This window comes from Lithobates pipiens, unplaced genomic scaffold (genome assembly GCF_037356315.1).
Source record: "Lithobates pipiens isolate NorthernLeopardFrog02 unplaced genomic scaffold, aLitPip1_a1.2 Scaffold_3, whole genome shotgun sequence".
Classification (NCBI taxonomy): domain Eukaryota; kingdom Metazoa; phylum Chordata; class Amphibia; order Anura; family Ranidae; genus Lithobates; species Lithobates pipiens.
This window is the reverse complement of record NW_027507790.1, coordinates 38,758,510-38,786,167: the sequence shown is the minus strand read 5'-3', so window position 1 is coordinate 38,786,167 and position 27,658 is coordinate 38,758,510. Positions and strand designations below refer to the sequence as shown.

Below are 27,658 nucleotides of genomic sequence, written 5' to 3'. Positions count from 1 at the left end.
TCAACTATATAGTCCTCTAAAGGCCAGCGCCCCTGTTGGAGTGTGTGTAGGGCTGCCTCAGCTGTGGCCATCCGCTGGGGGTCGTCATAAAGTTGTGACATGATTTCGAAGAAAGCTAAGATTGACTTGAGGACTGGGTTCTTTTGCTCCATAATATGTTTGGCCCAGGATTGCAGTCCATCTGTGAGCAGAGAAAAGATAAAGCCAACTTTAACGGTTTCAGGAGATAAAGTCCTCGGTTGCAGAGCTAGGTATAACTGGCAAGAGTTTTTAAAAGCCCTGAACTTTCTTTGGTAACCAGAGAAACGTTCAGGTATGGGAACCCTTGGTTCAAGTGGAGGCACGACTACAGTGGGTGTGACCCCTATGTGTTCGGAGGCAGCAGAAGCTGAGGCAAGGACCGTATTTTCTGGATTCTAGTGAGCAGGATTACAGCAGTAGTGGCTAAATTCTGCTGATGACCTGCCAGTTGAAAATAGCCTTCTTGCAAATTTGTTACGGCTTGCGTGAGGGCTGCAACTTGTTGGTACAGAGCCTCCAACAGAGACGCACCTCTGATGGCTTCAGACCTCTTTTGGCTGACTGATACTGTTACGTACCTGGTCCTGAAGCCGAAATGCTGAGAGGGCTCTCCTTGCGGCTGAGTGCTTGGTGTCTGTGAAGGTGGAAAGAAGGAACACGAAGCCCAGAGAAGCAGGGATTGCCGGCTGGGCCACAGATGAGAGATGCAGGTGTGCAGATCTCTCTGTAGGTGGATACCAGATAAGGTGAGCAGTAGGACACAGGTTGCAGTGAAAAGTGCAGCAAGCATACAGCAAGCATGGATTGCAGGCTGGGTACTGCAGGTAGGCACCAGGGCGGATCATAGCAGACAGGGTGAAACAGGAAGCGTAGTCAGGGATGGATGCCAAGGTCGGTAAGCCAGTGGTCAGCAGACAGAATAATAGAGAGGACAGGAGACAAGAGCAGATCTGTGGGAAATCCAAGGTCAGATGCGTGAGATCGAAATGAGGTATCCAAGGGCAGGCTGGGTCATTAACAGGAGATCAGAAGCATAAGCACACACACAGGAACAGGAAGCAGGAAGCCGAAGACCAGTCAGCAATGTCCATGTGCTGCAATCACTCTTTTAAGGGCCAAAGGGTGCCAGGACCTGCCAAGCTTTGAGTGCGCCAGCATGCACACCTCTTTGCCATGGCAAACATTCATTTGCAATACGTGTGCAGGCCATATTGGATATTGGCCACTGTGCCAGGCTTACAAGCAACACTCCTCCGGCTAGTCTCCTGACAAATACACACCAAACTGAGCATGTGCAGAGTGCCCCCAAGGCTCTGTACTATCAGGAGATGGATTAGGGACTATGGAAAAGGGGGAGGATCAGAGAAGACAGCATCAAACAGCCTATTTACACAAGTTGTAGGATTAAGCCCTTAGGTCCCACAGTGAGTATAACACGTATGCTTTGCTGCATTTACTGTTGTGTGTTTAGTAACACTTTAAGGTACATTTAAAAAAACAGATTCACCCAAAAATTTAAATGACGCAGCAATAGTTGGAAAATGAGTAAAAATGATATAAAGCACACAGACATGAAGTACATAGACAAGATACAATTAAATCAGAAAAACTAACTGGACAGCAAAGAACAAACTAACTATAGTAGACAATTATTAAAGGATATTTAAAAGGCAAAGCTGGGTTACTGGACTGGGGAACATGACACAGGTGTGACAGACAACTAGGACAGTGGACTGCAGAATACAGGGATTTAAGGTACAAGAAGCAGGAGACCAGAGTACAAACTGAAATATGTAACAAACAATCTGGTGGAATGCTGAGACTGCTGACTGGGAGAGAAGTAAACATATAAATCCATGATCAATGGCGTAAGAGCCAGGGGAGACCGATTAACAGGTAATATGACCGATTCCGATTTCCTCTCTCAACTAAAACGAGACCCACTAGATCCTTATAGACTTGAGGAGATTTTCCAAGGTGTTTTTATTTGATAATGATTCTTCATATAGTTTGCACTGATTAGATGATTAGATTAGATGATTAGCCCAGCATTAGTTCACCAACAAACCACCACTATCTATTGATCAGTTTGCCTTGAGACATTTTATTTTCTGTTAGTTTACTATTGTTTTTAGGCTGCCCTGGGATAGCAGCAGCAATACAAACCCTGAGGGGCTGGGTGCACTGGTCAGTGGCAAGAATACAGCTTGTGTTGCTGTATCAGGATCCAGAAAAACAAGATGTACTCATCTTGACGGTATCAGGGAGCTCAGCTGATCAGAAGGTAGGAGAACCTTTCTTTTCATTACTGATTATAAGCTCCCCATTGTGCCATTCACTCAACTGGATCCAGCAATGGTGGTAAAATGACAGGAAGTGGTGCTAATGGTGCTGACAATGAAACAGTGGATGATGTGGTGGCAGGAAACCATACTGTACTCGCCCTACGGAGGTCAGACAAACAAAGACGGGTTAGCAAAGAGGTATGAACATATATGTGAAGAGACAATAATATGCCTCAAGCTGTGCGTGAGGGGTCTGTATTTTTATACAGTGATCATCGATAGTCAAAATCTCCCACTGGGAAAACATGCCTAGGAAGTAATAATGAGGAAAATATCACTTTAGATTCAGGAATGTATCAGTATTACTGTGGTGTACACATATGATCAAAGGTTTGTGTAAAAATACATTATTACATTCCTTCTTCTGCATCATAGACCATAAAACATATATTATTTACTATATTGTTTTATTTTTGCGTACAAATGTTTTTTACCTTCTATTTCCTCTGGACGCAGCTCTCTGTCCTATAACAGAACATATTGAAACACAGATTAGAGAAAGAAGAGAGCATTGCAGTTGGTGAATGAACAGGATTAAATGGCTGAACTACAATAATCTGTACAATAATCATGCACAAAAGTCTGTGGGGTACAAGGGAAAGGTCTGTGATTGCTGAGCCTTGAATGTTTTCTGTGATTTTAATCAGATGAAGGTTGTACTTTGTTCTAACTTGTCACCTCATTAAGTTTGCCATAAGGAAAGTGTAATTATCTATGTATGCATAGCCTTCTGACATAAAAGCATGCAAAAGCAATCACACTCAATGTAAGTATGACGTCGACAACTGTATTGTTTAAAAATTATTCATATTATACATGGAATAATGTAAGCCCTACAGTAAATTATAAGGATGCTATGATTCACACAGAAGTTCACAACGTGAATGCACAAAGCCTCTGGCTGAATCCTGTTTTTCCTATGATACGACAAAACTCAGATGTTGACCGCTTGCACACACTTTCACATGGCAGTTGGACTGAGGCTTACTATATAACTAATACTTGCATAAAGTGCCTTTGGCACATAAAGAGGACCAGTCACAATTGGGCTCATGGAAAAATCTGAACATTCCATCCTACATTATCACAAAAGTGTCTTTATGCCAACTGCCTGATCTTACGCTACTAACATATGCTGTCTGCTGAGTGTACAAAACATCTTCACATAACAGTAGTTGATGAATGCAAACAATTATAAGGCTCTGTGTTTAATACTGCTATGGATACTTAGGAGCTGGGAGAGAGTGTGTACTATCGAGTTCAAGCTTTTGACATGCAGCAAATGTCAGACCACAGGTGACATCTCCCCTCCCCATTGTCCTGGCCATGAGGAAGAGAAAGATGAAAGCCACTAGTCTTTGTCATTGCCATTGCTGTTGCTGGGGGTAGTGCCAGAAATGTTTTCTACAGAATCACACCATGCTCTGTAGTCCAGCGCATACAGTGAAGAGGGTTGGGGTCATGTTTTAGGCCTCGTGCACACTGCAGTTTAACCACTTAAGCCCTGGACCAATTTGCAACCAAAGGTCCAGGCCTCTTTTTGCGATTCGGCACTGCGTCGGTTTAACTGACAATTGCACGGTCATGTGACGTGGCTCCCAAACAAAATTGGTGTCCTTTTTTTCCCCACAAATACAGCTTTCTTTTGGGGGTATTTGATCACCTCTGCGGTTTTTATTTTTTGCGCTATAAACAAAAATAGAGCGACAATTTTGAAAAAAATTCAATATTTTTTACTTTTTGCTATAATAAATATCCCCAAAAAATCTATAAAAAAAATTTTTTCTGAGGTTAAGGCCGATATGTATTCTTCGACATATTTTTGGTAAAAAAAAATCGCAATTAGCGATTACTGATTGGTTTGCGCAAAAGTTATAGTGTCAACAAAATAGGGAATAGTTTTATAGCATTTTTCTTAATATTTTTTTTCACTAGTAATGGCGGTGATCAGCGATTTTTATTGTGACTGCGACATTATGGCAGACACATCGGACATTTTTGGGACCATTGTCATTTATACAGCAATCATTGCTATTTAAATGCACTGATTCCTGTGTAAATGACACTGGCAGTAAAGGAGTTAACCACTAGGGGGCGGGGGGGGGTTAAGTGTGTGTGTGTGTGTGTGTGTGTGTGTGTGGTTTTTTTAACTGTAGGGGGCGTGGCTGACGTCACTGATCGTCTTTTCCTATAACAAGGAACAGATGATCAGTGACAGGCTCAGTAGGAAGCACGAGGAGAGGTTTGTTTACACAGACCTCTCCTCGTTCTTCAGCTCTGTGACCCGATAGCTTCAGCTCTGGGACACCAGCGGCGATCGGGTCCGCTGGTCCTGCAGGCACGGTCACGGAGCTCAGGACCATGGCTGGGCACTTAAAAAGCAATGTACAGGTACATGCTTGTGCCCAGCCGTGCCATTCTGCCGACGTATATATGTGCAGGAGGCAGTCCTTAAGCGGTTAAAGAAGCTTTGAGCATTTTTTTTCTCTGCCTGTTAACCCCCTGCATGTTAGCTTATGTGCACATGCACACTATAGGGGGTTTCATTAGTTTAGTGGCAGGGAAGGCTAATGGCTGAAAAAAAAATCACTTGTGCGTTTTGGAGAGGAGCTTTTGAGCTTAAAAAAATGCTCAAAAGCTCCTTTACGCGTATTCCTGTGCTAATGAATTCTAATGGCCAGAATTATAGCCAATAGAATATATTATTGCCAGATGCAGGCACACGCGCAAATGCGCATTAGCTTGCAATAATGCCCATGCAAAACATGGGTTTTTACCGTGTTTTTACTTCTGATAAACTCCTGTAGGAGAAAAAAAGCATCAAGAGCATATAGTGTGTATGAGGCCTTACAATGCCAAGGTGTAAATTGAGTGCTCCGGTTTCCCACTGGGAAAAAAATTAGCTGTCAGAAAAAAGAGATCCTAAATCTGCCAGGAAATCTACTTGCAATCTGTATCAGATTTAATGTGCATGGAGGTCAGGTTTAATATAGAAGGCCTAATATAGAAGGCCTATTAAATATAAATGTAAACAACATAAAACTGCTACACTTGTACACTGTACTGTGGAAAAATCTTAAAGAGCTCTGCATATGTTAAAACTCAGAAAAAAGTCTAAAAACCCACTGACAAAGTCATTGCCAGCTTTTAGGTATGGGGAGCCAAATAGCAGGGGTACACACCTTGGATAAGAATACTCAGGAGGAGAATCCAGCACAGTTTCCAAAAACGTTGTACAAAAAGGGAAAGTCCAATAATAAAAGTCAAACGTAGCATAAGGTAAGGGCAGCAATTTGACATGGCAAGCAACAGGTACACACTGTGGACAGCTCTGAAACAACTGGGCACTCTCTCTCTGGAACCTTTCAGCTTTATAGTGATTAAACAAGAAATTGCCTCAGGAGGGTGTGGTGGAAGTGATGCAATTGCTGTCTATAACAGGAAGCAGCACTTCAGTGCTGCCATTTTGATATGAGAATGCCCTAAGACATGTCCTAGAGGCCTCACTATACTCACACATGGGTGCCACAGGATGAACACCGGCCAGAAACAAGAGTGCCAAGGACTGACATGCTGCAAGTATGAGGACCCCCTGCGGTTGGTACAGGTAGGTTGTGGGTTGTGACAGTCATACTGATGAAATGCATTGGCATACATCCCAAGTCTCCTGCGAGGTGCTGAAGCCTCCCGCATTTCGGGGGCTGCTCCCGGACACCTGCAAATGCTGACCGATATCCCGGCTGCGGGGCTGATCCTGGATGGTCCCCTGGTTCACAGTCGAGGATGATCGATGCAGCAGGAGGGACAGCTGAGAACATCGATCTCCCTGTATAGCTGACATCTGGTTCTCCTTCTCTCCCACCCATGGCTGTTGGCTAAAAAGCTATACAGGGAGATCGGTAATCACAGCTGTCTCTCCTGCTGCACCGATCATCCCCAACTGTTCCCTGTATCCTCCTCCTACATCCTCCCTCCATGTCCTTCTACCCTCCTGTTCTTCTCCCCCCATTCTTCTACAGCTCCCCTCCGTGTCCTTCACCCCCCTGTTCTTCTCCGGCTCCCTGTCCTCCTCCTCCGCCCTCCCTCGCCCGCCACAGCCGGATTCCCTCCTCTCCTCTCTCACTGGCTGTGGGGACCTGTCAGGATGGAGATCAGAGGAAGGGGCCGGTCATTTACCGGCCCCTTCCTTTTCTGAATTAGACACAGTGAGCGAGATTGCTCCTATGTCCTGTGAAAACTGAGCAGAGTAACCTGTGTGTTACTTTTTTTATTATTATTAATTTTCATTATATCAAAATACCAGCATACAAAATTTTCCTTCAGAATTCAACCTTAAATATAATATTAAATGCAATTACAAACCCTCCCACCCCCTCCCTGAACTCTTCCTCCCTCTACCTCCCATCCCTTTCCCCTTTCTCTTCCTCTCACTTTTTAACTTTATCTTTTTTATTCCGTTTCACCCGGTGCCCCTTCACCTCTCTTTGTTTTCTTAAGCATATTCCAATCTTTCCATTTATTTGCCAATCCTTTCATATCTTCCTTCTATCTCAGGTATTCCATGTTATATGTCTCTTCTACTCTACTAATCCAGTCCCTTATTTTGGGACTTTCCATTTCTTGCTACTTTTTGGGTATCAAGCTCTTAGCAGCGTTCATCATATGAGGTATCACTGATTCTCTATATTGCTTTGTTGGACTTTCCACCCCATGAAACAAACACGTCCATGGTTTTTCAGGTACAGTCAGGTCCATAAATATTGGGACATCAACACAATTCTAATCTTTTCGTCTATATACACCACCACAAGGGATTTGAAATGAAACAAACAAGATGTGCTTTAACTGCAGACTTTCAGATTTAATTTGAGGGTATTTACATCCACATCAGGTGAACGGTGTAGGAATTACAACAGTTTGTATATGTGCCTCACACTTTTTAAGGGACCAAAAGTAATGGGACAATTGGCTGTTCAGCTGTTCCATGGCCAGGTGTGTGTTAATCCCTCATTATCCCATTTACAAGGAGCAGATAAAAGATCCAGAGTTCATTTCAAGTGTGCTATTTGCATTTGGAATCTGTTGCTGTCAACTCTCAATATGAGATTCAAAGAGCTGTCACTATCAGTGAAGCAAGCCATCATTAGGCTGAAAAAAACAAAACAAACCCATCAGAGAGATAGCAAAAACATTAGGTGTGGCCAAATCAACTGTTTGGAACATCCTTAAAAAGAAAGAACACACCGGTGAGTTCAGCAACAACAAAATACCCAGAAGACCATGGAAAACAACTGTGGTGGATGACCTAAGAATTCTTTCCCTGGTAAAGAAAACACCCTTCACAACAGTTGGCCAGATCAAGAACACTCTCCAGGAGGTAGGTGTATGTGTGTCAAAGTCAACAATCAAGGGAAGACTTCACCAGAGTGAATACAGAGGGTTCACCACAAGATGTAAACCATTGGTGAGCCTCAAAAACAGAAAGTCCAGATTAGAGTTTGCCAAACAACATCTAAAAAAGCCTTCACAGTTCTGGAACAACATCCTATGGACAGATGAGACCAAGATCAACTTGTACCAGGGTGATGGGAAGAGAAGAGTATGGAGAAGGAAAGGAACTGCTCATGATCCAAAGCATACCACCTCATCAGTGAAGCATGGTGGTGGTAATGTCATGGCGTGGGCATGTATGGCTGCCAATGGAACTGGTTCTCTTGTATTTATTGATGATGTGACTGCTGACAAGAGCAGCAGGATGAATTCTGAAGTGTTTCGGGCAATATTATCTGCTCATATTCAGCAAAATGCTTGAGAACTCATTGGACTGCGCTTCACAGTGCAGATGGACAATGACCCGAAGCATACTGCGAAAGCAACCAAAGAGTTTTTTAAGGGAAAGAAGTGGAATGTTATGCAATGGCCAAGTCAATCACCTGACCTGAATCCGATTGAGCATGCATTTCACTTGTTGAAGACAAAACTGAAGGCAGAATGCCCCAAGATCAAGCAGGAACTGAAGACAGTTGCAGTAGAGGCCTTGCAGAGCATCATCAGGGATGAAACCCAGTGCCTGGTGATGTCTATGCGTTCCAGACTTCAGGCTGTAATTGACTGCAAAGGATTTTCAACCAAGTATTAAAAAGTGAAAGTTTGATGGATGATTGTTAATCTGTCCCATTACTTTTGGTCCCTTAAAAAGTGTGAGGCACATATACAAACTGTTGTAATTCCTACACCGTTCACCTTATTTGGATGTAAATACCCTCAAATTAAAGCTGAAAGTCTGCAGTTAAGGCGCATCTTGTTAGTTTCATTTCAAATCCATTGTGGTGGTGTATATTAGAATTGTGTCGATGTCCCAATATTTATGGACCTGACTGTATTACTATGTTAGTAATCTCTTTTATGAGTTGTAAACTCTCCTTCCAATATTTTATTTTATTTTTGGACAGTCCCACCTGATATGGGCCATAGTTCCTAGTACCTTGCAACCTTGCCAACACTCCGGGGATTTCCCTGGTTGGTATTTACATGCTTTATCTGGTGTTATATACAACCTTGTCAGGTATTTGTAATTCATTTTGGCTGTGTTTGTGTCTACCTTGGAACTATGTACCAGTTTCAAAATCTTTCCTATATTTTGCTTGTTCCCTCGTGTCCCCAATTATTTTTTCCCATTTTTTAATACATGGCGGAACCTCCAGCCCCTCTGCTGCCATTAGGATTTTATAGATCCAGGATATGCTGTTTCTTGTATTTTCTGCTGTGCGTAACTGCTCCAGCGGGGTTAAATCATCCCCTGATCTTATTAGTTGGGGCAAAGTCACTACAAAATGCTTCAGCTGGAGATACTGCCATTTACTAATCACCATCAAATCTCATATTTCCCCTTTTTTATTATAAAAGTTGTGCATTTAGTTTAGTTTAGTTTAGTGCAAATAGTTGTGCATTTTTTTTTATCCCTTTCCCACCTACTATCCCCTTTCCCTGGTGTAAAATAATTATTTTCCTTCAGTGGAATTCATGGTGAATTATATTTCCATTTACCTTGTTTGTGTATTAAATCCCAAGTTCTAAGTGCATTTCGTGTCATTATATGTGTGTTCTCTTCTAGTACCCTACATTGTGGTGGGATCCATATTATCTTCCCTAACCGTGTGTTACTCATTGTATTCTCCAATTTTACCCACCTTTTTTCATTTTTTTCTTTTGCCCAGTCCACTACTCATGATAGCAACACTGCATTATAAGATTTTTTAAAAATCTGGTACTGCTAATCCTCCTTTCTTTTTATCTTTCCTTAAAGCGGGAGTCCGCCGGGACTCCGCGTTTTTTTTTTTTTTAAAGCCAGCAGCTACAAATACTGCAGCTGCTGACTTTTAAAATAGTGACACTTACCTGTCCAGCGCGCCCGCGATGTCGGCACCCGAAGCCGATCTCTAGATCGTCTGTAAGGTGCTGCCGCCGCCATCTTGGGTATAGGAATCAGGAAATGGAGCCTTTCGGCTTCATTTCCCGGTTCCCTACTGCGCATGCGCGAATCGCGCTGCGCAATAAGGACGGTCCCCGCTGCCTCTGGGATCTGTGTGTTTCCCAGCAGGCAGCGGGGCACTTGCGGAAAGGGGCGGGCACTTGCGGAAAGGGGCGTAATCTACGCCCCTTTCCGCAGAGAGCTATCCCGGAAGTGGGTGCAGAATACCTGTACTGTACAGGTATCTGCACCCCCCTCCCCCCTGAAAGGTGGCAATTGTGGCGCCGGAGGGGGGGAGGGTTCCGATGAGCGGAGGTCCACTTTAGGGTGGACCTCTGCTTTAATACTGAAAATGAAATTGTTGATTTCTTATTCTGCCAAATAAACATAGTTATTATAGTTTTTAACACTTTAAAATATGTCTGAGGTAAAGCAATAGGTAGCATTTGAAAGTTATACATGATTTTAGGTAATATTACCATCTTTAGGGTATTTATTCGTCCTATCCATGAGAGGGGTCTTGGGATATAACTTGCTTGATATATTTTCCCTAAGGATGCTGTTAGCCTTATCCCTAAATATCTGAATTCCTTCTTCCTCCATGGGAATAGAAATTCCTGCTGTAAGCTCTGTTCTTCCTGTTTGCTTATATTTATATTTAGGATCTCTGATATAGTGGGGTTTATTAAAAAATTTCATAACTCTCCATAATATTTTAATGTCTTCAGTAATTTAGGCATTGTAATGTTAGGGTTTGAGATATAAAACAGCACATCGTCGGCAAATGTCGCTAACTTATGCTCCTCCTCCCCTATCTTAATGACTCCTATGTCTGGGTTATTTTGGATCGTTGCTAGGAGGGGTTCCAGTGACAGCAAAAATAGGAGTGGTGAGAGGGGGCACCCCTGTCTCTACCCGTTATACAATTCAAAGGAGGAGAATGTAACTCCACTGATATTTAAAGTTGCCATATGATGTTTATATAGTACTTTGATCCATTAGATCATCCGTGGGCCTATTCTCATAATTTCCAATGTATTCATCGTGAATCCCCCAGTCCACCCTGTCAAATGCCTTTTCCGTATCTATCAACAGGAGTAGGCCTGGGGTAGCTCCCTTTCTAGTTTTCTGAAGTAAGAGCAACGTTCTTACTCTGTTGTCTCTCCCTTATCTTCCTGGGGTGAAACCCACCTGGTCTAAATGTACCAGGTCGGTCATTAGGTCTTTCTTCCTTGTAATTAAGACTTTCGCAAATAATTTTGTGTCTGTGTTCAACAGAGATATTGGTCTGTAACTTGAACATAAAGTGCTATCTTTCCCCTCCTTCTGAATGATTGTTATCGAGGCCAGTTATGCCCCATATAAACTATCAGATTTTCTTCTTATTTTTTCCTTCAGGTTTACCAAAACCATGTAGTGCAAGGGCCTGCCTGACTGCATACAAATTGAAACTCCTAAGGTTTGACCTCATATATGGTTTTGGTAAATCTGAAAGAAAAACTCAGCAGAAAAACTGATAGTGTGTATGGGGCTTAAGGCTTCCCTACTCATTTCGTATCTTGTTCCCAGTCCGTTCATATATGAACATAATTTTGGTACTAAAATTTCTTTAAACTTTTTAAATAATAAATTGTAAACTCTGGTCCTGGACTTTTTCCCGAAGGTGAATCTTTTAACGCTATATTAATCTCCTCACCTGTTATTGGTTTTTCTAAGGTAGGTAGCTTATTCTCTATCACTTGGGGTAACCTAGCTTTTTTTTAGAAATTCTTTTATCTTTTCTGTTCTTTCTTTACAGAGTATAACGCCCCATAATAGTTCTGGAACGCTTTCGCTATTTCTCTTGTTGAATATACCATTTCCCCTTTGTTATTTTGTATTTTTTCTATGTAGTTTACTGGTTTTTTTTCTTGAGCAGTCTTGCTAAATATTTGCCCACTTTATTTCCCCACTGATATCTTTCTTTTGAGATTCAATTAAATACTCTTCTCGTCTCCTGTTACATTAGATCCCTTAATTCATTTATTTTTGTTACTAATGCCTGGTACAGCTCCAGATCACACCCTTTGTATTTTTTATCTCCTTGTTCTAATGCATATATTTCTTTTATTAAAATGTCAGTGTTTTTTATTCTTTCTGTTTTTTCCTTGCTCCTATAGCAATCAGGATGCCCCTAATGTAGTTTTTATTTGCCTCCCATAAGATGGCATCCAATATCTCCTTCGTGTCTTTTATTGTAAAATATTGTTCTATTTCTTTTATTTATTATGTAGACATCTTTCTTATCTTGTATTAATTCTTCATTTAAGCTCCATGAATTGGGCCGTCTTTGATCACCTGGTACCTTCATTTTCATCGTCACTGGGGAGTGGTGTGAGAGTGTTGTTATTTCTATATTTGTTTCAATTACCAGATCTAATAGCCTGTGTTCTACCTTTATGTAATCAATCCTAGAGTATGACCCGTGTACAGGGGAGTAAAATGTATAGTCTTGTGTCCTAGGGTGTTGCACTTTACATACGTCCAACATTCGACAATAATGTATTTTCTGCTTTATCATTTTCAACTGGACATTTCTAGTCCCTTGTACACGAGACGTACTATCGATTCTAGGCTCCATACAAAAATTCGAGTCTCCGGTCATAATCACATTTCCCTTTTTGAAATCCATTAACTTTCCCATGACCTCCTTCAGGTAACTTGTTGGGTCCTTATTGGGGCAATAGATGTTTTCCAGTGTGCATTCCATTTCACACAATCTACCCTTTAGGAAGAGATATCGTCCTTCTGTGTCCGTCATCCTTTCCTCCAATATGAACTGAACTCCCCTGGCTACTCCAATTGCTACTCCCTTTGCCCTCCTTGTTGTCGAATCCCTGTAGTACCATGTTGGGAAATCTTTTGAGTATAGCTTTACATTTGTTTCCTGGGAGCTATGTGTCTCCTGCAGGAAGACTCCCCTGCTTTATACTGTTTAACCTCCATTAAAATGTTATGTCTCTTTGTCGGCATATTTAACCCTCGAATATTATATGTAAAAAAGTTTAATACTGTCATCTTTTATTCTCCAAGTTCCCTGCCCCTCTTTCTGACCACGTCATTGCCTTAATTCGCGATCTGGAAATACCCTGACTAAGGTAGGTGTTGTCTAGTAGGGACTGATAGTACCTGTAGGGGGTCACGGTTTTGCCACGGATTACTTCTATTCTCTCCTTAGAGGTACCTCTCCCCCCCCCCACGGCCCCATTCTGGCCCCAGAACTATCAGTGGAACCAATTTCCGCTTCCACCCACAATTCTCTTATCTTGGGGTGAGGCTCTGACCATGCCCCCACTCTGACCCCCCAAAACCAAAGGAGGGGTTTTGCCAGGAGCACACAGGTGGCCCGAGTATCCGATTCCCCAGCCTCCTCTATAGCCCTCTCGACCAGGTCATTTTTATTTACTCCCTCTACCCACCCCCCCCCCCTTCCCAACCATTTCTCCCTCCCCTCCCATCTCTGATCTGCACGGCTTTAGCCCACTTTATTTTAAGTCACTCTCCTATGACCTATTACTAAATGTTCTCTTCGTTGTCTTTTCTTTTAACTCCTTCTTATATCTCTTTGCTTGTTTTGCCACTGTTCTTCATTCTGCATAGGCCTTCCTTCTTCTGACCACCCTGGGATGGCCTGGACTTGAATATCCAATCAATTACCAAACCCCTGTAGGTCCTCTGGAAACATTAATCTCGCTGATCTACCTTCCCTCTGACCTATTAGGGATGCCGGGATCCCCCAACTGTATTTTATATTCTTCATTCGCATATGTGTTCCAGTAAAGGTTTTAGAAGTCTTCTTCTAGCCAGGGTTTCTTGGGATAGATCTGCAAAAAACTTGAAGTTCCACTCCCTCATAGTTTAGAGAAGGTAGCCATCTCAGTTTCCCCCAGATTTTCGCTTTCTCTTCATATAGTTGGTATCTCACAATAACACCTCGGGGTAGTTGTCTATCTGCTGATAAGTTTGGAGGTTTTCTAATTCTGTGGACTTGTTCAATCTCTAAATCATCCTCTTCCGTTTTATCTAACCTGTGTGTTACTATGCTCAGTTTATAAAAGGACAGGAGCCTCTGTCTCCTGTCCATTCATCTTCAATTCTGAGAAAGGGACTGGGGAATCTCTGTCCTCAGCCTCTTTCTCTGTCTCAAAGAGGAGATGTTAGGGTTCTGTTTAGACCCCTTATATCTTACCAAAGCCCCCCCCCCCCCAATGTAATTGCAAAAATAAATATGTAAAAATACTGACACTATCCACTGCCCTACTGACACCATCACTGCCACATACTGCCCACCCCTTCCCCAGAAGCAATGTAAAACAAAATTACTACTCCACCCCTAATCATTGTGAAAAACAAAAAATTGAATTGTAAAAAATAATTTAAAAAATAAAATTGTAAAAAAATTATAATAAAAATAAAGAACTGCTGTCACAGTCCACTGCCCTACTGACACCATCCTGCAAAAACTACTTACAGCTGTACACTCCACACTCCTCACATGCACATTATAACCACCTACATACACTCCACACTACTCTCCTGCACATACTACCCACCGCCATACACTCTGCACTGTACATTACCTATTTAACATTACTACATTCTGCACTATGTAAGTCATCTCAGATTATAAAACCACATCCCATTTAAGTCACGCGCAATGTAGCACAGTTTAAACCCCACCCATCTCCCTGAAATGAGTTTTTACAGGTTGGGATGTTTGCATTGGGAGGAGTGGCTGGGTAAATACACCTTGAGTTTCTGGGTCAGAGTGGTGGAGGACATAGGTTTAGATCGATGTTTGTTCATCCGATGTCTGTTTGTGTGTGTTTTCTTCTATATACTACACTACGGTACATTCCTGTTTGGTTTTTACCTGAGATTATTACATTAAAGACTGTGAAGGAGTCACTGTCGCTGACAGAGTTTCCATAACACAGGCGCTATTAAATAATTTTTTATTATTTTGTTTTTCTCAAAGGTCAATTATTTTTTTTGGTGAGTAATTTTGTGCTCACCGGGTGGATCTGAGCAGGGTTCATGGCAAATATATTTGCAAAGCTCCTAACTGTCCCTGATTTGGAGGGACTGTATCTCTTTTGGAACAAAGTCCATCTGACCCTGTATATATATATATATGATTAGTGGCAAAAGATCACCTGTAACTTTAAGCAATCATTTTTTATGTATTGCTTCTCCGTTTAATTGGGGGGGGGTGACAGGGTTGGGTCCTTTGCCTACATACTTTTTGCTATTAGGTATCCCTCCTCTTTCCCATTTCAGAAAGTTGGCAGCTATGTACTGTATATGGCAGAATTAATGCATGGGTTGAGGAAGCACAGACTTTAATAATAAGAAAATAAAACTATTAATTTATTTTTTTAATGTTTTTTTTTGTTTTTTGGTTGTTTAACTTTGATACATTTTATAGATTATGTGATTCTATCACACTCACTTTTGTTTATTGGATGGTATATGTTTAATAACATCACTGTATATACTAACTAGAGTGAATAATATATATTTTTTTACAATATAGGAGTGCACATAATCAAAGCAGTTTTGGCTATCTGAGGTTTCATTATAGTATATTTTAAGTGGTATACACATTTTTTTCTCGGTGCAGCACAGTCACATTATATTCACTTTTAAAAGACAAACGCAGCAGTTTTTTTCATTACAACTTCCTATACATGCTCTGGTTAACTGGCCAAAGGATCCTTGGGGTCGTGTATCTTCACCCATTTCAAGCACTTTATTAAACGATTCATAAAAACCGTGTATCCACTATCTGTGTAGGGTTAGTGTTGGTGAACATCTTCACTACAGAACCATGTCTGTGTTGTATTTTTTTTTTTTTTAACAACTCACAGGCAGTTAATTTGTAAATAATACCTTCCTCCATTTAATTTCTGTAATACATTTGTGGGGGACTAATAGTACTTGGCTATGTGGCTATAATGTAAAGAAACAGCATTAAGTTTCATTGTCTATTTTTTACTACTGTTTTTTTTATATTTTCCTGTTGTACATGTATGTTGGCCTCGGCTGACTTCCGTAAACAGTGGCAACAGCAAAAAGAGGAACTGGACAGAGCGGAACTTTAAAGCAGGGAGCCGTAGGTGACAATTTATTTAAACACTAGGGGGTTATTTACGAAAAGCAAATCCAACTTTGCACTGCAAGTGCACTTGAAAGTGCACTGAAAATGCATTTGGAACCCCTACATCTAAGGGGTAGATCTGAAATGAGGGGAAGTACTGCTGATTTTATCATGCAATCATGTGCAAGCTAAAATGCTGTTTTTTATTATCCTTGCATGCCCCCCTCGGATCTACAGCGACTTTACTTCCAAGTGCACTTTAGTGCAAAGTGGATTTTCCTTTAGTAAATTATCCCACTTAAAGGGCGTGAATAAGGTTTTTGCATATATTTTATTTGTAAATGGATTATGTTCAAGACTGAAAAATAAATTTTTTAAAAATTCCAGGAAAAAAAAATATTGCATAATATTTCATATTTAATTCTTGCAGCCAGCTAATGTTGAGCGCAGTGCTAGTTTTAGGAAAGTTTCAAAAAGAGTTTACAGCTATGCTGCAAAAAACTTGTGTTTTGACCTGTATGGCAGAGTACAAAATTGCAAACATGCATACAGCAGAATCACTGAAAGACATGCATTCCTCCTTATGTCAGAGGCCAGATGATGCTCATATGGATATTCTATAAGCAACAAAGTCAACACGTTCAGAGATAGAACTGGACTTTTTTATTAGAAAGTCCAGTAAACTCTGTAAACAGAGAAATAGGTTTGGTAAATCATTTTACAAATAATTGTAAATACAATTGACCAAAAATGTATAGTTTCCGTTTAATAAATCACCATTCATAATTAAATAATGTCTGCATTTAAATATTATGTGTTAGGTGTTATGTAATTATGTGATATGAGATTTTATATGTTGAGTTTTTTGAATGTTGTGTAGTTTTTTTGTTTATTTTGTCCTCTTTAAATAAATAAATAATTTTTAAATATTATTTCTGTTTTAATTATTCGGTGAATTGTGATGACGGTGTGTTACAATTGTTAGGCACAGTGGTTCAGCAGCATAATTCCCTAAAGGTAACATCCAGATGACAACCACATTTAGCTAAGAACATTAAATGGCAATGATTCAAGCCAGCAGTTTAGCTGTAGATGCAATCATAGGGTACAACTGGTGTAGCACATCTTATGTCTATATTATTCTTTAATTATCCATAAAAAGGACGTCTATGTTTATTTATAGGATTTTAAAGAAAGAGAAGCCAAGTTTTTTTCTTTCACGTGGTGAGAAATCTAAAGATATTGTTGTACACCCCAAAATAACTTTCTATCCAGAGTCTATGACTAATTGATAAGCTTGATATATTCTATAAAACAATGCAGTAGTTAAATCCTTAATAAGCTAAAAAGCAGTCTATTGACCATTTTTTAATACATATTTATTAAAATCACTGGAGACGTGTAAAGCAGATGTAAACTGTCTTTTGCACATTCTTCATTTCTCTGCAACATAACTAATTAATATGAGCTTCCAAATAAATTATAAAGGGAATTACATAAATATGCATGTCATTTTCCTCTGTTCCTGTTAAGTGAAAAATCACCAAAACTTTGTAGTTTGAAAATGCAGGTCCCTCCAGGACTTTTAAACACAGATCAATGCCAACAGAGTGTTATAAAGGCTGCTGTTTATTAATGCAGGTACCTGCATTTAGTCAAACAGTTGCCTAGTGAAATTCTGTAAGGCATAATTGATTATTAGTTTTTTTTTTAAAACCCTTACACCAGAACACTATACACAGAATGCATTCAGCAATAAGAAACTTTTTCTACAACCTGCCATAAGGGACATGATAAAAATGGGTGATGGGTCACATGGTTTACGATAACAATAAAATGTACAGGTGGGGTCCGGTCACACAATAATGGGGGAGACGGAAAGGGGGACAGAACTCACGTACAGGCTGTCGATTCTCAGCGAATCCTTTTCGGAGAAATATACAGGCCGGGCCCAGCAGGTTGTGCATCACTGCGCAGTTTTGAGCCAAAAGCATTAGAGGCCCCTGAGCACCCTCTTCCCCAGACTGCGCCGATCTGAGACAGCTTCCCTCCTCCTGGTGCATCTTACAACATACAGAGTGTTACCAAAGGATACTGTAGGATCAGTATTGAAAAAGGACTTTCACCTGTATTGTTACTCCTACATACGTGACCTATGAGTCACTAAGAGGCTTGCAACTTCCCAGATCTTTTTTATTTTTAGTTGTTACCCCCAAATCTTCCCAAAGATCTACCCCCAAAAGATTAGACCTTTCCTTATCACTTTTCTAGCTTCACAAAAACACATCTCTCTATTTATCCTATCTATCTCTGCGTACCTTGTAATTGGTAAAGGAACATTTTCCAGATTCTCTTTCTCTTGCCATCTCGTTTCCCTCCTCCCTGTATCTCCTCTCTATATAAGGAACTGTTTTAGTCTAGTACTGTCGGACCTTTTATTCCCACGCCTTTATAAGACGTTATTCTCCTTACTGTTTGTGTGCCTCCTTTGGGAATGCACAACTAGGTTCATGGGTCATATAACAAATTTAGGATATCATTGCAGGTTTAAAAATAAATGGGAATAAAAGCAAGCAGTTTAACAGACCATCCAAATAATATCCAGACACAGAGTGAAATCTATGGCTATATGTACGCTATGGCTGAGAGAAGAGTCAAGAGAAATTCTGCAAGTGTAAAATAGACTCAGCAGAGAGACCAACACTTGTCATCGGTCATTTGGGGAATTAAATAAGACTCATTCAGATTTACATAGGTAAGGGTCTTTAAACATAAAATCTAAGCAAAATCACCCTCCCAGACAGGATTTATGGTATAGCTACCTTCTCCTTCTGTTTCTATTCAAGCCATCAACCCCATCTCATCGCTCACTATAGGTGCTACGCTATGGGGACACGTACCTTCTGTGAGAGGTTTCGAAGCGGAGGCTTGACACAATTTCCCATACCACCCCGACTAGAGGATGAGCTTTCCCGAGGGAAGAGAGATAGAGAGGGCAGCAGCCAGCGAGGCATCCCGCACAGTGAGCGCCTCTGAGCCTGGGGGGCAGTCAGCGGCGTCCCACAGATTAGACCCTTTGAGCCGCAGATTGTTTCTCTGATAGAGCCTCTGATTACAGCAGATAAACTGCAGCAGAAACTATTCCCTGATGAGCTCAGAGAATCCGGCTAATTTGGAGCTGGTTCCCTTCCCCCATGAGCCTTACAGCTTTTCAATGACATGATGTGGGACAGATCAGCTGGAGGCGTACACAGCATTCATGACACTGACGTCGACTCAAAACAGCGCCAGGAATATTCCAATTTTGGGATTTAGTTGGAATCTTTGTGTTTTTTTTTTTTTTTAAATCCACTACATGGTTGTCAATGGGCAGTTATGCCATGAAATGGTTAATGAGCTTTGGCTTCCCTTTGGCTGATTGTTCAAGGATGCATGCTCGCCAACAGCCACAATGTAGACCAAAGAGGCATGTCAAAGGAAGGACAATGTAGCAGTATGTCTGGCATAAAAGAATCAGACTGAACATGTCCCGCTCATGACTATAAAAGCACTACATATCCAAGTCGAACATATGCGAGGACTTGCTGCATAGTGTCTGCAATCACAACTCCTGGAAAAAAAGAGGGTGCAATACAAGATAAGGCTGCCTGCTGGATCACATGTAGTTCTATATAAAAAAGCAATTATAGGTCTGTCTGTGCTGGGAAAGATGAGAAAAGGATGTCAGCGCTGGAGATTGAATAGAAAACAACCTCTCACTCAAAACAGAGGTACACAATGATTGTGTTTTCTAGGTCAGTGACCAATATAGTATACATGAATGGGTAAGCATTGATCCAAGATGCCATTAATAGCTGGCTCTGGTCTATTTAGCTCAAATTTACTATTATTTATATTTCTTCTAATAGTGGTGAATTTCTACAATTCACTGCATCACAATGTTAGATTTCTACAAAAGAACAACCCAAAGTCTACCAGTAGGCCAAGTATACAGTGACATGACGGGGTTGCTGCTTGATAAGCTATGAACTCATATTTTTTCCTGCATCCCAGCATAATAATAATAATTGCCTAGATGATCAAAGAGACAAGAGAGTTGAGAACAGGTTTCAATTTAAGATATCGTCCAAATGCAATGGAAGATCCACAGTGAGTATTTGCTGATATTATATAAGTCAAACATATAGAACTGAAATTGCTATGATGGTGAGGGAGGTAAATTACACATTCTGCAATGATTATCAAAGTAAATAAACCTTGTCTCCAAACAACACTACATAAAAAAACAACATTGGTCTTAAATCAGGATACCTTCCATCTACATCCTTCAAAAGAAAATTAATATGATTGTTAGCTGTATTGAAGGCGCAAGATAAAAGTTTTTTCTTTTGTTTTTGAAATTGGGGGAAAGGTTCAAAATCAATTTAAAGATTATTTTTGCAAACCTTCCTCTATCCTTAATAGGCCGCATTAACTTAATTAAAATGAAAATCATACCTAAATTTACCTACCTATTCCATAATTCCCCACAATGGATACCTTCCTCATTTTTTACAAAACTGAATCGCATGTTCTCCTCCTTCCTCTGGTGCTCCAATCCCCCTAAATTTAAACTGTCCACGCTGATGCGTCCGGTGTCACGGGGGGTTTGGCGTTTCCGGACTGCCAGAAATACTTTCTGGCAGCTCAGCTGGTCACGGCAGTTTGGTGGCTAGTGCCGGACGCGTCCAACCCTCCGGCAGTTCTGGAGGCTGCAGTGGTCCGTTCTGTTGAGGCCCTAACACATTTACCCCTTCGGGGTCCCAAAGCTCCATACGACTTGACCACCTCCATGCACACGACTCTGAGGGCCTGGAGGGTGGGACTGGGACTTGAGAAGTTACCACAGAATGCAATCTCCCCACACGCCCCCCCTATGGAACAACCCTACCTTACCCCATCTCTACTCACTACCAGACCCCAAAATATGGGCCAAATGTGGTATTAAACTCATATCTGACCTCACCACCGGCATGGCTATACACCCCTTCAATCACCTGGTATCCCACAATAATGTACCCCCCTCGCATGTATTCATGTATTCCACTGGCACAAGGGGCATGTAACAATGTAACAATGGAAGAAAAAAGAGAAAAAATACTGTATAGTGGGGAAAGGGTCCTTTTTTTTTGTGCAACTTTGATGATGACAAGGAAAAACACAAATCTTGTAAACTACATGCTTGGGAGATGCCTTTAAGTTGATGTGGTGAAGAATGTGGTGTTATGGAACAGTATGAATCTCAAGGACTACATTAGCAACACCATATTCTGGCATCACATATTTTGCATGGGTAATAGATTCTTTACGAATTGCAGTCTCTTGTTCCCTAAACTTCTTCCAAACTTCTTTCCATCCCTGTATAACCAATTATTCCCCCAAAAATTAAAGGGGTGCATACAGATTTCCCTTGCTGCCTATATTTCCCATCACCGTCCCCATCCCTCCACCCTCTCCCCCCCCCCCCCACCCTGCCAGCTGCAGTAGGGGATGTGATCAGTACCAATCACTCACTGTGTTTATTCATAACTGAAGCATAATAAACTGTGTTTACTATGCTTTAGTTCACTCATTGTCCGGTGCAGCTGGGGCTGTAGAAAAAGGGACTGGGGAATCTCTGTCCCCAGCCCCCTTCTCTGTGTTAAAAATTAGATACCGGGGGTCTATTTAGATATTTCACCAAAGCCTTCCAATGGGACTCCTAAAGAATTTGTAAAAAATAAAAATAATATTGTGAAAAATAATAATAATAAAAAAAATACAATAATAAAAATAAAAACTACTGACACCAACCTCTGCCCTACTGACACCATCCTATCTATGCCCTACTGACACCATCCATGTTTTAATTGTAAAAAGCTTGTTTACATTTATTTATAAGAATATATAGAGAGAGAGAGAGAGAGAGAGGAAACAAGAAAGGAATTGCTGCACAAAAAATATTTTCATGAAAAATATGATCAAAACATCCAAAGTATATAGGCCATCATTGTAACAGTTTCGGGCGATAATGCCCTTCTTCAAAACATGGTGCCTATAAGTAATGACATACATGGTACATGTATGTCATTTGACTTGAATAGGGACAAAAAGATAGCACATAGCAGTCATTTTTGTTGCACTTGCTAATGCACCCTTTCCTTCCTCCTCCTACTAAAGGGTGCATTGCATAAAAATAGCATAAAATCCCTGGGTACATTTATGCTCCTCCTCCTCATGTGGCATACCAGCTATTTATTTTGGGCCTGCTAATGCCCCCTTTCCTCTTCCTTAAGGTGTTGGGGGTGCTGGTGGTAATGAGGCTTGAGATATAGGTGTTGAGAAGTAGCAATGGCAGTGCTGGTTTTATTAAGAGGACATTCTGAGGAGGCTGTGCAGAGAAACTTTTTGACAAATTTCCTGGTGGTGGCTGGATCCCCTACACTGGATGCATAGCTGCAGGAGGGAAGCCAATGGCCATAGGCTACCTACTCTGTCACAACATAAGGGTAGAGCTGGTAGCAGCAAATGAAGCAGGGAAATTGTGCTTGCAGTTCGGGTGTATTCAGTGAGGAGGAGGACATTTTTATGGAGGCTTCAACGGGGACATTTTACCCCTTCCTGATAGGAGGAAAATAAAGGAGGCCTACTGCCACCACCCAAGACTGTGCCCAAATTGACTTAATCTGAGGATTTATTTTTTAATTAAACTTTTTTACCACGTTTCCGGATAGTGGCTGAATCCCATGTAAGCATAATTGCAGGAAGAAAGACTGACCATTCTTCCACAAGATGGCTTTGGTTTGACACATACAGAATGTCACCACATACTTGTGCGGTATAGTTGTGTACCGTTGTGTGCACCGTTGTGTGCACCAAACTGTAACACTACCCCCGGCAGCCCATTTCCCCCAATCACAGCATGTACAGCCAAGTACATAGTTACATAGTTAGTCAGGTTGAAAAAAGACACAAGTCCATCCAGTTCAACCACAAAATATATATATATATAATATCATACCAGCCCATATACCCAATTCTATACCCACAGTTGATCCAGAGGAAGGCAAAAAACCCCAGCAGAGCATGATCCAATTTGCTAAAACAGGGGAAAAAATTCCTTCCTGATCCCCCGAGAGGCAATCTGAAATTTTCCCTGGATCAACTTTCCCTATAAATGTCAGTACCCAGTTATATTCTGTACACTTAGGAAATAATCCAGACCTTTCTTAAAGTAATCCACTGAGCTGGCCATAACCACCTCTGCAGGGAGTATATTCCACATTTTCACAGCTCTTACTGTAAAGAAACCTTTCCGTATTTGGAGATGAAATCTCTTTTCCTCTAGATGTAAAGAGTGCCCCCTTGTCCTCTTTGTTGACTGTAAAGTGAATAACTCGACACCAAGTTCACTATATGGACCCCTTATATATTTGTACATGTTGATCATATCCCCCCTTAATCTCCTCTTATCAAGAGTGAATAAATTCAGTTCCTCTAATCTTTCCTCATAGCTGAGCTCCTCCATGCCTCTTATCAGTTTGGTTGCCCTTCTCTGCACTTTCTCCAGTTCCCTGATATCCTTTTTGAGAACTGGTGCCCAAAACTGAACTGCATATTCCAGATGAGGTCTTACTAATGATTTGAACAGGGGCAAAATGATATCTCTCTCTCTGGAGTACATACCTCTCTTAATACAGGAAAGGACTTTGCTCGCTTTGGAAACCGCAGCTTGGCATTGCATGCTATTATTTAGCTTATGATCTACCAAAACCCCCAGATCCTTCTTCACTATGGCTTCCCCCAGTTGTACTCCCCCTAGCATGTATGATGCATGCATATTCTTAGCCCCCAAGTGCATAACTTTACATTTCTCAACATTAAACCCCATCTGCCACATAGTCGCCCAATTAGACAGAGCATTGAGGTCGGCTTGTAAATTGGAGACATCGTGTAAGGACGTTATTCCACTGCGTAGCTTGGTGTCATCTGCAAAGACGGAAATGTTACTTTTGATCCCAGACCCAATATAATTTATAAAGATATTAAAAAGTAAGGGTCCCAGCACTGAACCTTGGGGTACACCACTGATAACCATAGACCATTCAGAGTAAGAATCATTAACCACTACTATCTGAATTCTGTCTTTTAGCCAGTTTTCTATCCATTTACAAACCGCCATCCCTCTGTCCAAGGTTTTACTTACCACCTCATAAAAAGAAATCAGGTTTGTCTGACAACTTCTGTCTTTCATGAATCCATGCTGTCTGTTGCTTAAAATATTTTTTTCCTGCAAGAACTCGTCTATGTGGTCTTTTATTAATCCCTCCAGTATCTTCCCAACTATAGAAGTTAAACTAACGGGTCTATAGTTACTTGGTAAAGACTTTGTTGCCTTTTTAAATATAGGCACCACATTGGCCCTGCGCCAATCCAGTGGTACTATTCCTGTCATTAATGAGTCCCTAAAAATTAGATACAATGGCTTTGAAATTACAGAGCTCAATTCTTTTAGGATCCATGGGTGGATGCCATCAGGTCCAGGTGCTTTATCCACCTTTATTCTGTCCAAATATTTCTGGACCATATCACTTTTGAGCCATTGTGGATTTGGGGCTGCGTCACTACCACCCCCATTATGGACATGAGCACCCACCATGTTCCTTTGTATACACAGAGCTGAAGAAAGTATTTAATAAGTTAGCCTTCTCTTTGTCCCCAGTCACCCACTCCAGATTATTTTGCAAAGGGCCTACATGCTCAGACTTAACCTTTTTACTATTAATATATTTGAAGAATTTTTGGGGGTTTGTCCTACTATCTTTTGCAATCTGTCTTTCATTTTGAATTTTTGCATCCTTGATTTCCTTTTTACATATTCTGTTATATTCCTTGTAACATAACATTTGTACATAGCATTTTTTCCATTCTTCCACTGGCTCAGGAATCAGTCTAGAGTTTTCTTTTTAGGGTTTTTATTGAACAGGAACTTGGATGGTGATGGGAGTGTGGTACCCTGAACCTTTAAACTGTAGAATTTGAGGACTGCTAGGGTTCTGGCTACGTTGTACAAATTGCAGTCTGTATCGCACAACTTTAGGCTGCACTGTACTCTCTCCTGTTTTTTTTAGCACAACCGATGCCTGTCTTGCACAGATCCTGGTTGCACTAAGCACTTTAACAATATGGCACGCTCTTGGATGTCATGCACAACTCCTGGCTGCAGCAAGCACTGGCTTGCAAGATCACTCTACAGTCACATCTCCACTGTGTAGCAGAATCAAGTACTCACTCTGTCCTATAAAAATGGAGCTTACTTACTCTTGTCCTCCTGAATCTTATCCAGACTCTAACCTAGACTCTTTCCCTCTCTCTCTGGTAGAGACCCCCAGCTACGCCTAGATGGGACCATGATGTCTTCCCGAAAGTAAGGATTCATGAGGCTTCTCCTCTGCCTCTCTGCCCCAGGGGCAGAGCCCCCAGCCCTTGGGTCTCCTTCAGAAGGCTGGGCCCCTGGAATTGTGCACCCTTGTTGATTTATTAGTTCTGCAACCACCTACTGGATGTACCTCTTATGGGATTAATCAGAGACCCATAAATATTCAGGCTGCCTGTTCTGCTCTCCCTCCCAGTATACTTTCAGAACTCTCCAGAAGACAGGGGGAAGTGGCAGAACAGCAACCTATGAGACCCCAAATAGCCCAAAGAAATCAACCCCTGCTCCATTGATTACAGAGGTTATAACTAAATTTACCTAGCAGCCTACTCTAAACTAGCAGGGCGCTACGCTATCATATCATTATCTTTCTGTCTGTTATAGTTGCCATTAACTACAGGAAATACACTTTATTAAAAAACAAGGTCAGGCAAGCCTAAAGTGAGAGGCATAGGTTCTACATGCAGATGTAAAATAACTTTCAAATAAAACAAGTAGCTCAAATGTTGACAATTGAATAGCTAGCTATCAAGTCATTGCAGACAGATAAAAAATTATTTTCTGGCTGTGCAGATCTCTGAACAGACGGCCCATAAATGAATGTACCAGAACACTGAAATTAAAAGAACTCAATAGTCTCTTCAAGTAGATGTAAACCTCACCACTAAAATCTCATATAACTGTAACATCTGGTGATACTGATATAAAGGTCCTTTTGGGTACTTTGTGTTATGCTCAACCCCTGCCTCCCATTATCCCCTGCCTGCAAACCACCCTGTCCAATGCCTTCCCAAATGAAAAAATAAACTTTGTTGATGTACATTGCCCAGGAATATTACACTGTTCTTATAAAAAAAAAATGATTTCAGCTACCAGCAATTTGGAAAAGTGGACCTGTGAAAACAGACATGCAACCGATTAGCAACAAAATGTTTGTGGTATTAGACAGGCTATGAAAAAAATGCTTGTATCCACTTAAGCCCCAGACCATTTTGCTGGCCAAAGACCAGAGCACTTTTTGCGATTGGGCACTGCGTCGCTTTGACTGACAATTGCTCGGTCGTGCGGGGAGGCTCCCAAGCAAAATTGAAGTCCTTTTTTCCCCACAAATAGAGCTTTCTTTTGGTGGTATTTGATCACCTCTGCATTTTTTTTTGCGCTATAAACAAAAAAAAAGCGCCAATTTTGAAAAAAACACATTATTTTTTACTTTTTTCTATAATAAATATCCCCCAAGAATATATAAAAAACATTTTTTCCTCAGTTTAGGCCGATACGTATTCTTGGTTAAAAAAATCCCAATAAGCGTTTATTGATTGGTTTGCGCAAAAGTTATAGCGTCTACAAAATGGGGAATAGATTTATGGCATTTTTATTTATTTTACTAGTAATGGTGGAGATCAGCAATTTTTATCATAACTGCGACATTATGGTGGACACATCAGACAATTTTTACACATTTTTGGGACCATTGGCATTAATACTGCGATCAATGCTATAAAATTGCATTGATTACTGTAAAAATGTCACTGGCAGTGGAGGAGTTAACCACTAGGGGGTGGGGGAGGAGTTAAGTGTGTCCTGGGGAGTGAGTCTAACTGTGGGGGGCGATGGGCTAGCAGTGACCCTACACTGATCACTGCTCCTGATGACAGGAAGCAGACGATCAGTGTCCTGTCACTAGGCCGAATGGGGAGATGCTGTGTTTACATCGGCATCTCCCCATTCTTCAGCTCCGTGATACGATCGTGGGCACCAGACAGACATCGAGTCCGCGGATCCCACGGGCACAATCCCTGATGACAGGGAGCAGACGATCAGTGTCCTGTCACTAGGCCATATGGGGAGATGCTGTGTTTACATTGGCATCTCTGCGTTCTTCAGCTCCGTGACACGATCGTGGGCACCCGTTGGACATCGAGTCCGTGGGTCCCGCGGGCACAGTCACAGCACTCGCGACAGGCGCACGGTGGGAAATTTAAAGTAACTTAAAAAGCATTGCAACCGTGATTAGTGCATCGCAGGTGCAATGCACAGGCTCTTGCAGACTATTCCTCCAACCCCAGGTCTGTGAGGATGCCACTGAACTTGTGCTCTATTGAGATCTATGAGTGCCACTGCTGTGGTACCACATTGGACATATAGTCTGCCATTAACAGATCTGTGTATGATGTGTATGGATGATGCGACTGTAAAGGTGGAGCCATGAGCAGCGACATAAAGTTAAA

The 27,658-nt window shown here is 41.2% G+C and overlaps 1 protein-coding gene across 2 annotated transcripts in view; it reads right to left on the bottom strand.

The window, feature by feature from the left end:
• Window positions 1-27,658, bottom strand: part of CABP1 (calcium binding protein 1) — an 86,820-nt gene that overhangs the window by 21,896 nt on the left and 37,266 nt on the right. The window contains exons 1-3 of one of the 2 annotated variants that reach the window (XM_077461479.1): window positions 18,877-19,303; window positions 17,878-18,039; window positions 2,801-2,831 (exon numbers count right to left, since the gene is read on the bottom strand). In XM_077461479.1, coding sequence (XP_077317605.1) covers window positions 2,801-2,831; window positions 17,878-18,039; window positions 18,877-18,990 — 307 coding nt within the window. In that variant the 5' untranslated portion in view covers window positions 18,991-19,303. Of the gene's footprint in view, window positions 1-2,800; window positions 2,832-17,877; window positions 18,040-18,876; window positions 19,304-27,658 lie in introns of those variants that run through there. The other variant, XM_077461478.1, reaches the window with a different exon arrangement.